The 15,380-nt window shown below is 46.3% G+C and overlaps 1 protein-coding gene across 6 annotated transcripts in view; it reads right to left on the bottom strand.

Moving 5' to 3' along the window:
• The window catches only part of btbd11b (BTB (POZ) domain containing 11b), a 130,612-nt gene that overhangs the window by 58,882 nt on the left and 56,350 nt on the right, over positions 1-15,380 (bottom strand). For all 6 annotated transcript variants that reach the window (XM_072267344.1, XM_072267342.1, XM_072267341.1 and 3 more), the window contains 2 exons: positions 4,674-4,878; positions 4,261-4,413 (listed from right to left, as the gene is read on the bottom strand). In XM_072267344.1, coding sequence (XP_072123445.1) covers positions 4,261-4,413; positions 4,674-4,878 — 358 coding nt within the window. The remainder of the gene's footprint in view (positions 1-4,260; positions 4,414-4,673; positions 4,879-15,380) is intronic.

Consider the following 15,380-nt stretch of genomic DNA (forward strand, 5'->3'; position numbering starts at 1 on the left):
TAATACAATCCCACTAATGTGGCCATACCTTTCCTGTTTCTCAGCTCCACCCATAAGGACTCAGTAGACAAGCCCTCTAATCTGTCCTGCCTGAGCACTGCTGTAATATTTTCCCTAACAAGCAATGCTACTCCCCCACCTTTCATTCCTCTGCCTCGATCACATCTGAAACATCGGAACCCTGGAATATTAAGCTGCCAGTCCTGCCCCTCCTGTAGCCAAGTTTCACTAATTGCCACAACATCATAATTCCATGTGTCAATCCACGCCCTCAACTCATCTGCCTTCCCTGCAATACTCCTAGCATTGAAATATATGCACCTCAGAAGATTTTTACCACCACTCACAACCTTTCTATCAGCGGATTTGCTTAAACTTTCAATATCATTTATTTTCACCCCAGCCACACTGTCAGCTCTGGCACTCTGGTTCCCATCCCCCTGCAAATCTAGTTTAAAGCCTCCCCAATAGCACTAACAAACCTCCCTGAAAGGATATTGGTCCCCCTGTGGTTCAAGTGTAACCCGTCTCTCTTGTACAGGTCCCACCTGCCCCAGAAGAGGTCCCAATGATCCTGAAATCTGAAACCCTGCCCCCTACACCAGTTCCTCAGCCACTTGTTCCTCCTCCAGAGCATCCTATTCCTACCCTCACTGGCACCTAGCACAGGTAGCAATCCTGAGATTACCACCCTTGAGGTCCTGCTTTTCAACTTCCTACCAAGCTCTCTATACTCACTGTCCTACCAAGCTCTCTATACTCTCTTTCAAACGTACCACAGCGTGCTGTCTGTTGTCGAAACCCCACTCTCTTTCAAATGTACCACAGCGTGCTGTCTGTTGTCGAAACTCCACTCTCTTTCAAATGTACCACAGCGTGCTGTCTGTTGTCAAAACCCCACTCTCTCCACTCAAACGTACCACAGCGTGCTGTCTGTTGTCAAAACCCCACTCTTTCCATTCAAACGTACCACAGCGTGCTGCCTGTTGTCAAAACCCCTCTTTCAAACGTACCACAGCGTGCTGTCTGTTGTCAAAACCCCACTCTCTCAAACGTACCACAGCGTGTTGTCTGTTGTCGAAACCCCACTCTCTCAAACGTACCACAGCGTGCTGTCTGTTGTCGATACCCCACTCTCCTTCAAACATACCACAGCGTGCTGCCTGTTGTCAAAACCCCACACTCTTTCAAACGTACCACAGCGTGCTGCCTGTTGTCAAAACCCCACTCTCTCAAACGTACCACAGCGTGCTATCTGTTGTCAAAACCCCACTCTCCTTAAAACATACCACAGCGTGCTGCCTGTTGTCAAAACCCCACTCTTTCCACTCAAACATACCACAGCGCGCTGTCTGTCAAAACCTCACTCTCTCAAACGTACCACAGCGTGCTGCCTGTTGTCAAAACCCCACTCTTTCCACTCAAACGTACCACAGCGCGCTGCCTGTCAAAACCTCACTCTCTCAAATGTACCACAGCGTGCTGTCTGTTGTCAAAACCCCACTCTCTCAAACGTACCACAGCGTGCTGTCTGTTGTCGAAACCCCACTCTCCTTCAAACATACCACAGCGTGCTGCCTGTTGTCAAAACCCCACACTCTTTCAAACGTACCACAGCGTGCTGTCTGTTGTCAAAACCCCACTCTTTCCACTCAAACGTACCACAGCGCGCTGCCTATCAAAACCCCACTCTCTCAAACGTACCACAGCGTGCTGTCTGTTGTCAAAACCGCACTCTCAAACGTACCACAGCGTGCTGTCTGTTGTCGAAACCCCACTCTCCTTCAAACATACCACAGCGCGCTGTCTGTTGTCAAAACCCGACTCTTTCCACTCAAACGTACCACAGCGCGCTGTCTGTTGTCAAAACCCCACTCTCTCAAACGTACCACAGCGTGCTGCCTGTTGTCAAAACCCCACTCTCTTTCAAACGTACCACAGCGCGCTGTCTGTTGTCAAAACTCCACTCTCTTTCAAATGTACCACAGCGTGCTGTCTGTTGTCAAAACCCCACTCTCTCAAACGTACCACAGTGTGCTGTCTGTTGTCGAAACCCCACTCTCCTTCAAACATACCACAGCGTGCTGCCTGTTGTCAAAACCCCACACTCTTTCAAACGTACCACAGCGTGCTGTCTGTTGTCAAAACCCCACTCTTTCCACTCAAACGTACCACAGCGCGCTGCCTGTCAAAACCCCACTCTCTCAAACGTACCACAGCGCACTGCCTGTTGTCAAAACCGCACTCTCAAACGTACCACAGCGTGCTGTCTGTTGTTGAAACCCCACTCTCCTTCAAACATACCACAGCGCGCTGTCTGTTGTCAAAACCCCACTCTTTCCACTCAAACGTACCACAGCGCGCTGTCTGTTGTCAAAACCCCACTCTCTCAAACGTACCACAGCGTGCTGCCTGTTGTCAAAACCCCACTCTCTTTCAAATGTACCACAGCGTGCTGTCTGTTGTCAAAACCCCACTCTCTCAAACGTACCACAGCGTGCTGTCTGTTGTCGAAACCCCACTCTCCTTCAAACATACCACAGCGTGCTGCCTGTTGTCAAAACCCCACACTCTTTCAAACGTACCACAGCGTGCTGTCTGTTGTCGAAACCCCACTCTCCTTCAAACATACCACAGCGTGCTGCCTGTTGTCAAAACCCCACACTCCTTCAAACATACCACAGCGTGCTGCCTGTTGTCAAAACCGCACTCTCAAACGTACCACAGCGTGCTGTCTGTTGTCAAAACCCCACACTCTTTCAAACGTACCACAGCGTGCTGTCTGTTGTCAAAACCCCACTCTTTCCACTCAAACGTACCACAGCGCGCTGCCTATCAAAACCCCACTCTCTCAAACGTACCACAGCGTGCTGTCTGTTGTCGAAACCCCACTCTCCTTCAAACATACCACAGCGCGCTGCCTGTTGTCAAAACCACACTCTCAAACGTACCACAGCGTGCTGTCTGTTGTCGAAACCCCACTCTCCTTCAAACATACCACAGCGCACTGCCTGTTTTCAAAACCCCACTCTCTTTCAAATGTACCACAGCGTGCTGTCTGTTGTCAAAACCCCACTCTCTCAAACATACCACAGTGTGCTGTCTGTTGTCGAAACCCCACTCTCCTTCAAACATACCACAGCGTGCTGCCTGTTGTCAAAACCCCACTCTCTTTCAAACGTACCACAGCGTGCTGTCTGTTGTCAAAACCCCACTCTCCTTCAAACGTACCACAGCGTGCTGTCTGTTGTCGAAACCCCACTCTCCTTCAAACATACCACAGCGCGCTGCCTGTTGTCAAAACCACACTCTCAAACGTACCACAGCGTGCTGTCTGTTGTCGAAACCCCACTCTCCTTCAAACATACCACAGCGCGCTGCCTGTTTTCAAAACCCCACTCTTTCCACTCAAACGTACCACAGCGTGCTGTCTGTTGTCAAAACCCCACTCTCTCAAACGTACCACAGCGTGCTGCCTGTTGTCAAAACCCCACTCTCTTTTTTAAACATACCACAGCGTGCCATGTTGTCAAAACCCCACTCTTTCCACTCAAACGTACCACAGTGTGCTGTCTGTTGTCAAAACCCCACTCTCTCAAATGTACCACAACGCGCTGTCTGTTGTCGAAACTCCATTCTCTCAAACATACCACAGCGTGCTGTCTGTTTCATCTAAATAATTGTATCATCTGAGACAAGACTCACTCCCCACCCAAGGTAAAAGCACAACGATATCTTGAATATTGAGCCTGGCATCTGCTGTGTGTGGCTGCAGGGTGACGGAATGTACGGATGGTGGGGTTTGGGGGTTAAGGCACAAAGGGGACAGACTAAATGAGAAATTAAGAGAGTACTAGAGTATGGGAGTCACCACCCTCACATCTTCACACCCTGGTGAAAATCAGAAACCTGCAGACCCTGGGAATCTGAAACAAAAATACAAAATGTTTCGGCGGCCACAGGGAGGGGGAGGGGAGAGGGTCACTTTGACGGCCACAGGGCGGAACGGCAGGGTAGAGGGTCGCTTTGACGACCATGGGGAGGGACGGGAGGGGAGAGGGTCGCTTTGACGGCCACAGGGAGGGACGGAAGGGAAGAGGGTCGCTTTGACGACCATGGGGAGGGACGGGAGGGGAGAGGGTCGCTTTGACGACCACGGGGAGGGGATGGGGGGGGGGGAGAATTTCCAAGTCAATGACACTCCTTCAGTAATGCCACTGCTTTCTGTAGCTGCCAGTTTGCGAGAGGTTTCGGCCGTACTTTAACCGCCTGGGTTCACAGTCGGTTCCGGGAAGAAGAATTCGGGAAGCCTGCCGGACGTCATCACTGTCTACAGAGAAGCCCCTGCGGTGTTCGGTGTGAGCTGTGGCCACTCGTACCCACTCCGCCAGGGGAGGTCGAATCAGGAGCAGTCTGCAGGAGACAACAACACCAAACTGAGGCAGGGAATTCCCCCCACTCTCCCACCCCTTTCCCTCTCCCTCTCATCTCCCCCAACCCCACTCCCACTTCTCCCTCCTCCCTCAAAATCTCTACTTTCCACCTCTCCACACTCTCTCACTCTTCCCTCCACCCACCCAGTCCTCCCTTTCCCCACCTCCACCACCCTCAGTCACCTCACCCCGTGTATCAGTGCGGTTATTAAGCTGCGAGTTCCCACAGAGGTGAGCTACCTGTTGCTGGTCAGGCTGGCCCTCGTCAGCTCCATGCTGCTGGTCTCCCGCTCCGGCTGAGGGGTGTGCATAAAGTAACAGAGGGTGTAGAGGGCCTCGGGCTCCCAGTGCTGCGGCCCCTGCCTGCGATGCAGGGCCAGACTCTCGCCACCATCTGTCCCGCTCACTTGCTGCAGGTGATGCATTGTCCTGGACACCAGCTCACCTGGGGAAGGGATGGACAGCAGACGGAGGAATGAGTTGAGCTCAAAAATCCTTGGTCCTGCTGCCCTTCAGCCCATTCACCACTACTATCCACTGTTCCCAGTGTTCCAGTGCCACCAGTTCCTTTATCCTGCTCATTCTCCTCACTGGAACCTTCCATCTGGTGCTAGTAAGTATCTCAAAGACCTCATCTAACAGGATTCTTGCCCTTGCTTGCAAATCTGATCCCAGACAGAGACACAGAAATGTCTTTTCTCCAAATCTTTCATAATTTAAAGGCTATGCCCACTAGTTTTACAGCACAAAATAAAGGTACCGAGTAAGCAGGGCTCACACTGTTCAGATCTTCACTCAGCTAGCTGCTAACGGGTTTGGTTTACCCTCCCACAGTTCGCAAGGCGGCAGAGGTTTCAGTTGTAGCTTCTGAATGGGAAGTGGATTGGGACAAGAGGCCTGTAGAGTTTAGGGGAGACTGGGAGAGGCACCATTTCCATGGCTGTTCCAGACATCACTCCCGGTTCTGCCTGGAGCTCAGTGACCAGTGGTGTTCCACAGGGATCCGTTCTGAAACCCTGCTCTTTGTGATTTTTATAAATGATGAATGAGGAAGTGTAAGGGTGGTTTAATGAGTTTCCAGATGACACGAAGGTTGGTGGTGTTATGGATAGTGCAGAAGATTGTCGAGATTACAACAGGTCATTGACAGGCCACAGAGCTAGACTGAGAATTGGCAGGTGGAGTCCAATCTGGAAAAATGTGGTGATTTACTTTTAAAGGTCAAACTTGAAGGCAGAATTCAGGGTTAGTGGCAGGATTCTTAGTGTGGAGATAAAGGGATGTTGCAGTTCACGTTAATGGATCCCTCTAAGTTGCCCCATAATTTGATACAGCTGAGAAGCTGTATGGTGTATTGGTCTTCATTAGCCAGGGGATTGAGTTCAAGAGCCGTAAGGTAATGTTGCAGCTCTGTAAAACCCTGGTTGGACCACACAGAGTATTGTGTTCAGTTCTGGTCACGTCATTATGGAAGAATATGGAAGCTTTCATCCCAGTGCCCAAAAAATCAGCAGTGAAGTGCCTGAGTGACTATCACCCTGTAGCGCTGACACCCACAGCCATGAAGTGCTTTGAGAGACTCGTGCTCTCACACATTAAGGCTATAATCCCACCTGATCTGGACAAACACCAGTTTGCCTACCGGGCAAACCGCTCCACAGAGGATGCAATCACAACAGCCCTCCATGAGCTCTGACTCACTTAGAGGGACAGAACACTTATGTGAGGATGTTATTTGTGGACTTCAGTTCTGCATTTAACACAGTCGTCCCCCATAAACTGGTCAGCAAGCTGAACACTCTCGGCCTTGGTTCCTCCCTGTGCTCATGGGTCATAGACTTTCTCGCAGACCAACCCCAGCAAGTCAGAATTGGTAAGCACACCTCCACCACCCTCATCTTAAAAATAGGCACCCTGCAGGGCTGTGTGCTGAGCCCTATGCTCTACACACTCTTCACACATGACTGCACCTCCAACTCCATAATTAAATTTGTGGACGATACCACAGTGGTCGGCCTGATCTCGGACGAGGATGAAACAGCCTACAGGCTTGAGGTGGATCATCTGACGGAGTGGTGTAAGGACAACGACCTGGTCCTTCACACTTCTAAAACAAAAGAGATGACCATTCACTTCAGGAGATCGAAGGACAGAGTACACACACCCCTCCATATACATGGAGAAGTAGTGGAAAGTGTGGAAAACCTGAAGTTCCTTGGAGCTATGTTGTCAAAACAGCTGACATGGGCTACCAACACCTTGCTGCTTGTAATAAAGGCACAACAAATACTCTTCTTCCTCAGAAAGCTGAAACAGGTCAAACTCCCACAAAAGCTGTGGCTTAACTTCTCCAGAAGCACAACTGACCAGCAGCGCCACCGTGTGGTATGCCAGCTGCACAGCCGCTGAGCGACAAGACCTGCATCGCGTGGTGAAGGCGGCCCAGCGAGTTGTCAGGATGGAGCTCCCAGGACTGGACACCATGTATTCCAGCAGACTCAGGAGGAAAGAAATCAGCATAACCAGAGACACCACACACCCCGGCCACTCCCTGTTTGACCCGCTGCCGGCCAGCAAAAGGTTCAGGATGTTAAAAGCCAGAACAAATAGACTGAGGAACAGCTTCTGTCCCAGAGCTGCGGCCTCCATCACACCACTCCCACAGAACAATGACTGAAACTGTGAGCACACACATGCACACACAAGGACTCAAATACTTGCACTAACGGCACTTTGTGCATCACTGTGATATTCTGGTGCTGCTGCAGCTTATTGTTTGCTACTTATCTATTTAATACTGTTTTTCTATTACTGTCTTGTTTTTCATAGTCATAGTCATACTTTATTGATCCCGGGGGAAACTGGTTTTCGTTACATTTGCACCATATACCACTTTATTTAATTGCCGGAGAGGAAGCCAAAGTTTCATTGTACCTATGTGTAATGACAATAAAGATCATTCAATTCAACTTAGAGAGGATGCAGAGGAGATTTACCGAAGGGTTTTGGCTGGAAACATTGACTGTACTTTTTTCCATAGATGCTGCCTGACCTGCCGAGTTCCTCCAGCATTTTGTGTGTGTTGCTCTGGATCTCCAGCATCTGCAGATTTTCTCTTGTTTACTGGGTTGCTGACTGGATTAAAGCGCATGCCTTATGAGGACGGATTGAGCGAGCTAGGGATTTTCTCTTTGGAGCGAAAGATAATCAGATAGAAGTGTTGAAGATGATATGAGGCATAGATAGAATGAGCAGCCAGTACCTTCTTCACAGAGCAGAAATGATGAGAAATGAACGGGTATGATTTTAAAGTGAGTGGAAAAACGTATCGGGGGAATGACAGACGTCAGAAGTCTTCACAATGTTCCCCCAGCTGACAAACGGCAATGGTAACCTTTCCAGAGACAGATTCCTTAACTGACAAAGCCAGGAGCACCAAGCAAACCCAGACACTCAGGGATGGATACAGATTGACAAGGAACAGTGAGTGAAACAAGGAGCAGAAAGGTTGTTTGGACACATGGAACAGCTAAAACAGAGCTCGAGACAATGAGGAATTGAGATCTGACTGACACGTAGTCCAACTCCACTCTACTCTCAAAATATGTTGATCAAGAGTTGTGACACATGGTAAATGATTCACAGATGTTCTAACATTTAAAACATCTGCAAGATTTCACAGCCAATAAGCCGCAAGGATAATTTGTATCCCCACAGGCACTCATCGAAAGATTGTCGTCGTGGCTATCCCTCGAGGTCGAGGATGATGGTCTTCGTTCTGTTGATCTACTTATGGGCTCTCAAGTGGCTTATGAGTCCAATCCTGGCTTTGAAAGTTCTTCCACATTCAGGACAGGTAGTTCCAGATGGCAGATCGGGCTTTGGTTGTTGCTGCCTCTTTTTCCACTTCCTTCTCTTTTCTTCTAATTCTGCACATCTGTTGGCTTCGAAAGTTGCTGTTCCTTCTCGGATGATGGCTTGCCAGAGTTTCCTGCCCTTGGCATTGGTTTCCCAATTGTTAATGTTGATGTTACATTTCTTCACGTTGACTTTTAAGACGTCTTTGAATCTCTTCTGTTGTCTGCCTCTTTTACATTTGCCTTCTTTAATCTGGGAGTAGAAGATTTGTTTCGGCAGACGTTCGTCTTTCACCCGAACAATATGACCGCTCCATCTTAGTTGGTTCTTGATGATGTAGGCTTCAATGCTTGTTGTTTTTGCTTCATTTAGCACACTGACATTGGTTCTTCTATCTTCCCAGCTGATATTTAAGATGTTTCGAAGACAGCGTTGACGGAACTTTTCAAGTGCCTTCAGATGTCGTCAGTATGTTGTCCAGGTTTCTGATGCATACAGGAGTGTTGGGATTACCACTGCTTTTTACACTAACATTTTGGTGTCTGTTCGGATGTCATGATCATGAAAGACTCTTGTTCGGAGATGTCCAAAAGCTGTTCCAGCGCATTTAAGACAATGTCGGATCTCGTCATTAAGGCCAACATTGGAGGAGAGGTGATTTCCAAGATATGGAAAGTGGTCCACATTTTCCAGGGTTATTTTGCCAAGTTGAATTGATGGTTCTATCCGATTTGTCTCAATTGGTGACAGTTGATAGATGATCTGAGTCTTCTTGGAATTGATGGTAAATCCAAGTTTGTGTATGCACGGTTCAAGGCAGTCAGGATCTGTTGTAGGTGGTTTTCTGAGAGAGCTGCAACACTGTTGTCATCTGCATATTGGAACTCGATGAGGGAACTCGTGGATGTCTTCGTTTTGGACTTGAGACGGGCAAGATTGAAAAGACTGCCATCTGTTCTGTAGACAATTTCCATTCCTGGGGGCAGGTCGTCCTTGATAATGTGGATGATTGCCGCAATGAAGATGGTGAACAAAGTTGGGGCAATCACACATCCCTGTTTTACTCCTGATCTAACTTGAAAAGGCTCACAGTTACTGTTGCTGACCATGACTGCGGCAAGCATGTCATCGTGGAGGAGTCTCAGGATTCGAATGTACTTTTCAAGTCATCCATAGGTGGATAGGACATCCCCTAGAAGTTCCTTTGATACCGAGTCAAAGGCTTTGGTGAGGTCAATGAATGCCATGTACAAAGGTTGAAGTTGTTCATGACATTTTTCTTGTAGTTGTCGCATTGTGAAGATCATGTTGATTGCTCCATGTGATAGTCTAAAATCGGCTTGTGTCTCCGGAAGGATCTTCTCAGCTAAAGGCTTGAGCTGGTTGTTCACGATGCTGGTGAGGATCTTTCCTGCTGTTGCTAACAGGGAAATTCCACGATAGTTTCCGCATTCGGATCGCCTTTCCTTTTGTAGATGGTAACGATTGTCGAGCCTCTGAAGTCTGCTGGTACATCTTCATTTATCCAGATCTTGATGAGAAGTGGATGCAGTTGGTAATGAAGCAGGTTACCTCCAATTTCTTTCTTTCTTTTGTATTTGCATAGTTTGTGTCTTCTGCATACTGGTTGATTGCCCAAGTAGGTGTGGTCTTTCACTGAGTCTGTTATGGATTTATTGAAAATGCTCGTAAGGGTTGTAGATGGTGACATATACATACTTTGAACTTTAACACCAAGGTGTGAACACGAATTCAGGTGCTGAATTGGGGGCAAAGAGGGAGGAGATACGGCTGATGGTAACACCAGTGACTCAAGACAGGCGACAAGATACCTGTTAAATCCAGGAGTGATTTACTGAGAGAAGATTCCGTGGCTACACTCCAGCACGTCCTGGAATGACAATCAGGAAACAGCTCCAGAGAAGCACACAAAAGTGCTGGAGGAACTCAGCAGGTCAGGCAGCATCCATGGACAGGAAAAAGAGCTGATGTTTCGGGCTGAAACCCTTCTGAGTTCCAGAGAACTCGGAGAATAACACCCATCACTGATTTATGTTGATCTGCTAGCACAGGTCAATCATATTTCCAAGTTCACGTTTGATTGTCATTCAATCATACACATGAATACAGCCATACCAAGCAGCATTCCTCCGGATCAAAGTCATAAAACACAGAACCAAGAGTCACACACAGCACAAGGCACATATAATTATAATAGCTAGATTTACACCAGAGAAAGCACAAGTTCAAAAGTCATGCAAATATTTCAGCTCAGCAGAAGGGGTCAAGGAACCTCATGGGCTGAATGTTGAAATATTTAATCAAATGTGTCAGATACTTGGCCCTTAGATTGTTATTTAATGCACACATGCTTCTCCTGGGTAGGTGTGGTAACCACTACTCCAGCTGCTGTCCTGAACGTATTATCACCAGGAGCTGGGACAGTCACACAGTGAGTAACTAAACACCAGTGAAACAGCGGGCATTTGAAATCTTCGATTCTGATGTTTCAATCCAAGGTTCCTTCAGAAGTGAGCAGAAGCACAGAACTGGTTGCTCACAGTTACTTCATTAGGTGGTAACACAACAAAAACCAAAAACAGCGAGTAGGAGCAGAGATGACCAGAAGGGAGAGACATAGAAAAACACAATGGTGCCAGTGTGAAGCAACTCTAGTGAGAAAAAATCCAGTTACATTTGCAGATAATCAGCCAATCAGAAAGTGCCTGTTCAAATTGAGCAATAAAAAACAGAACCTTCCAGAATGACACAAATGTGACCCCGAGGGGATATACGCAACACTACATAAACACACTGCACCACCACGAAGCAGTTACATAAATAACAGTAATTCTATAAAATATAAGTGGGCAATTAAGCTGCAAAGAAAACAACATTAAACAGTTAGATCCAAGACACTTGTATTGCTCACTGTCACAACGGAGATGTGTAGTATGCGGGGTTATTTCAGAATCAGGGTTTAGTATCACTGGCATGTCACAGAAATATTTCAAATGTCATTAGAAACGGGGATGGTGCCGGAGGATTGGCATATTGCTCATGTGGTTCCATTGTTTAAAAAGGGTTCTAATTGCTAGGTTTACTCTTATCGACTGTAATTGTTATATGGTTATTTGGCATGTGACGTGAAATTTGTCAACTTAGCAGCAGCAGTTCAATGCAATACATAATCTAGCAGAGAAAAAAAAACATAATAATAAACAGTAAACCAATTATGTATATTGAATATATTATTAAAAATGAGCAAAAACAGAAATACTGCATATTAAAAAAAGTGAGGTAGTGTCCAAAGCTTCAGTCCATTTAGGAATTGGATGGCAGAGGGGAAGAAGCTGTTCCTGAATCGCTGAGTGTGTGGCTTCAGGCTTCTGTACCTCCTACCTGATGGCATCAGTGAGAAAAGGGCATGCCCTGGGTGCTGCAGGTCTTTAATAATGGACGCTGCCATCTGCCATCTCATCTGCAATTTGTCACACAACCTCACCTCGGAGGGAGAGCGGCCATGGTCACTCCAATGTTACTTCACTCTTCAAGGGAGAGAGGCAGAAAAAAGGAGACTATGGGCCAGTTAGTCTGACCTCAGTGGTTGGGAAGATGATTACATTATTAAGGATGAGGTCTCAGGGTATTTAGAGGCACATGATAAAATAGGCTGTTGTCAGCATAGTTTCCTCAAGGGAAAATCTTGCCTGACAAATGTTTTGGAACTCTTGGAAGAACAAGCAGGATAAACAAAGCAGAATCATTTGATGTTGTGTACTTGGATTTTCAGAAAGCCTTTAACAAGGTGCCACATGAGCCTACTGGACAAGCTCCGAACCCATAGCATTAGAGGGAAGATTCAAGCATGGATAAAACAGAGGCTAACTGGCAGGAGGCAAAGTGTGGGAATAAAGAGAGCCTTTCTGGTTGGCTGTTCCACAGGGGTCTGTGTTAGGATCAATTCTTCTTACGTTACATGTCAATGATTTGGATGATTGAAATAATGGCTTTGCTCCAAAGTTCGCAGCAGATAGGGGGAGGGGCAGATAGTTTTGAGGAAGAGACAAGGCTATAGAAGTACTTGGACAGATTCGGAGAATGGGCAAAGAAATGGAAAATGCAGTACAGTGTCAGGAAGTGTATGGTCATGCACTTTGGTAGAAGAAAAGAAATGGTTGACTATTCTCTAAATGGAGAGAAAGTACAAAAAAACTGAGGTGCAAAGCAGTTTGGGAGTCCTTGTACAGGATTCTCTAAAGGTTAATTTGCAGGTTGAGTCTGTGGTGAGGAAGGCAAATACAATGCTAGCATTCATTTCAAGAGCACCAGAGTATCAGAGCAATGATATAATGCCGAGGCTTTATAAAGCACTGGTGAGGCATCACTTGGAATATTGAGAGCAGTTGTGGACCCCTTATCTTAGAAAGGATGTGCTGAAACTGGAGAGGGCTGAAAGGATGCTCACGAGGAATGTCTGACAGCCATTCTATCCATGCCTCTCCTGTAATGCCATGGGGTCCTATCTTATTAAGCAGCCTTATGTGTGGCACCTCAAAGGCCTTCTGAAAATCTAAATAAATGACATCCACTGCCTCTCCTTTGTCCACCCTGCTTGTTACTGCCTTGAAGAACTAACAGATTTGTCAGGCAAGACTTCCCTTTACAGAAACCATGCTGACTTTGACTTATTCAATCATTAGTCTCCAAGTACCCAGAAACCTCATCCCCAATAACAGACTCCAATACTTTCCCAATCACTGAGGTTAAGCTATCTGGCCTATAATGTCCTTTCTTTTGCCTTCCTCCCTCTTAAAGAGTGGAGTGACATTTGCAATTTTCCAGTCCACCAGTCACGAGAGCATCAAGTGATTCTTGAAAGATCATGACCAATGCATCCGTCATCTCTTCAGCAACCTCTCTCAGGATTCTGGGATCTAGTCCATCTGGTCCAAGTGACTTATCCACCTTAAAAACTTTCAGTTTGTGACTTTCGGGTCATCAAGGGAATGGCGGCATAAGGAAAAGGTCTCTCGACAAAAAAGAAGGAAAACTGTCCCAAAATCGAATTTAGACAAATACTTAATATTGCATAACTATATTAATAAAAGGGGCAAGGATGATGTCTAAGAACAAGATTAAAAAGTCCGCTCCGAAGGCTGATAAACATAAAGAGATGCAGCAAGGCGACGGGCCTAGCTCCCCCACGGCAAGCCAGGACAGAGATAATGAGGGGGAATTGGTGACTCTGTCTTTGATTCTCGGAGAGATTCGCGAGTTCCGACAAGATAACAGCAAACAGCTGGAAGATATTAAAGGAGAAATAGTAAAAACTAACTCGCGGATAGATGAAGCCGAAGCGAGGATTGTTGGAATTGAAGAGAAGCTACAAAACGCCGAGGAAGTGATAGCAGAAATGCTGAAGCTGCAAGACCAGCTCCAGTGGAAACTAATAGATCAAGAAGGCCGCTCAAGAAGGGAAAACGTGAGGATTTACGGAGCTCCGGAGGGAACCGAAGGTAAACCCGGATTGATGATTCCCTTCGTGGAGAAGCTGCTTAGAGAGAACCTTGATATACCGGCCGCAAAAGACCTACAGATAGAAAGGGCTCACCGCGCATTGGTACCACAGCCTCCAGCAGGCGCCCAGCCCAGATCGATTCTGGTCAGATTTCTCAGTTACAGAACGAAGGAAGAGGTGCTTAAAAGGGCATGGCAAAATAAAGGTTTCATGTGGAACAACTGTAAAATCAGTTTAGACCACGGCTACGCACCGGGGATTCTTGCCAGATGGAAGGAATATACGGAAACACGGAGAGTCCTGAAGGAAAACAACATCAGATTCCAGACCCTGTATCCAGCTCGGCTGAGAGTCTTTTACGACGAAGGGACAAAAACTTACGCTACAGTGGAGGAGGCAACGTCGGACCTGGTGGACAGGGGACTACCTATTAAAGTTATCACCCAACCGGAGTCGCTACTGGAGAGGATTCGGCAGAAGTCGTGGCAGTTAGTGGGGCGAGGATGCTCCACACAAACCGGAGTGTCAAACTACAAGGAAAAGCTGCAAATATTCAGACGCGAATGTACGGAGAATACAGATTAATTGAGAGAAATGACTGAAAAGAGTAAATTGGACTTAAAGGTAAAATGAAAACTGGTAACTAAAAATAAACTAGGCAGAATAACTTGAATGATAGCAATTTGGTCGAGACATAAATAGGAGAAAGTTCTCTATGACTATTCAAACTGCTGAGGGCCCTCTAACACAGGGTGAAGATAGAGGTTATCCCTCTGAACTGAGGCGGGTCGGTGCTCAGGTCTCACTGTGGGAAGTCGGGAAAAATTTTCAAATGTTACACGTTCAAAAATGTCTAGGGTGTGGTTATATGTCTTGGTTTACTGTTGAGAAGGGATTGCTTACTGTTTGGTTAGAAAAGGAGAGTGTTTTTTTTCTACTAGAGAAAAATGCAAACTGAATTGGTAAAAATAATTTCCTATAGTGTTAATGGGGTTTTGAATCCAATTAAAAGAATTAAGATTATGTCTAAATTGAAAAAAGAGAGGGCACAAATAGCTTTCCTCCAGGAAACACATATGAGCCAATCTGAACATGGAAAATTAAAAAGAATGGGCTTTAAGCATGTATTTTATTCATCATATAAATTGAGTCACAGGAGAGGGGTAGCTACTTTAATATCAAGTACTCTTAATTATGAACATATTTCAGAGACTAAAGACAAAGAAGGACGGTTTGTAAAAATTACAGGAAGAATAGAAGGTACAGAAATAACATTGCTGAATGTTTATGCTCCTCCAGGTTGTGAATGGTCATTTTATAGACACATTTTTGACCTAATGGTCAGTTCTCAAGGGGTAGTAATTTGTGGAGGGGATTTTAATATTAGATTAAATCCTGTATTAGATTCTTCAAGAATAGTTACTCAGAATAAACCTCTGACTCGGAAAATGAATTCATTGATGGAGGAGTTGGGAATTATAGATGTCTGGAGGGAATTACACCCTACTAGTAAAGATTATACACATTACTCTTTCCCTCATTCAGCCTATTCAAGGATAGACTATTTC

Source organism: Mobula birostris, chromosome 9 (assembly GCF_030028105.1).
Source record: "Mobula birostris isolate sMobBir1 chromosome 9, sMobBir1.hap1, whole genome shotgun sequence".
NCBI classification, from domain to species: domain Eukaryota; kingdom Metazoa; phylum Chordata; class Chondrichthyes; order Myliobatiformes; family Myliobatidae; genus Mobula; species Mobula birostris.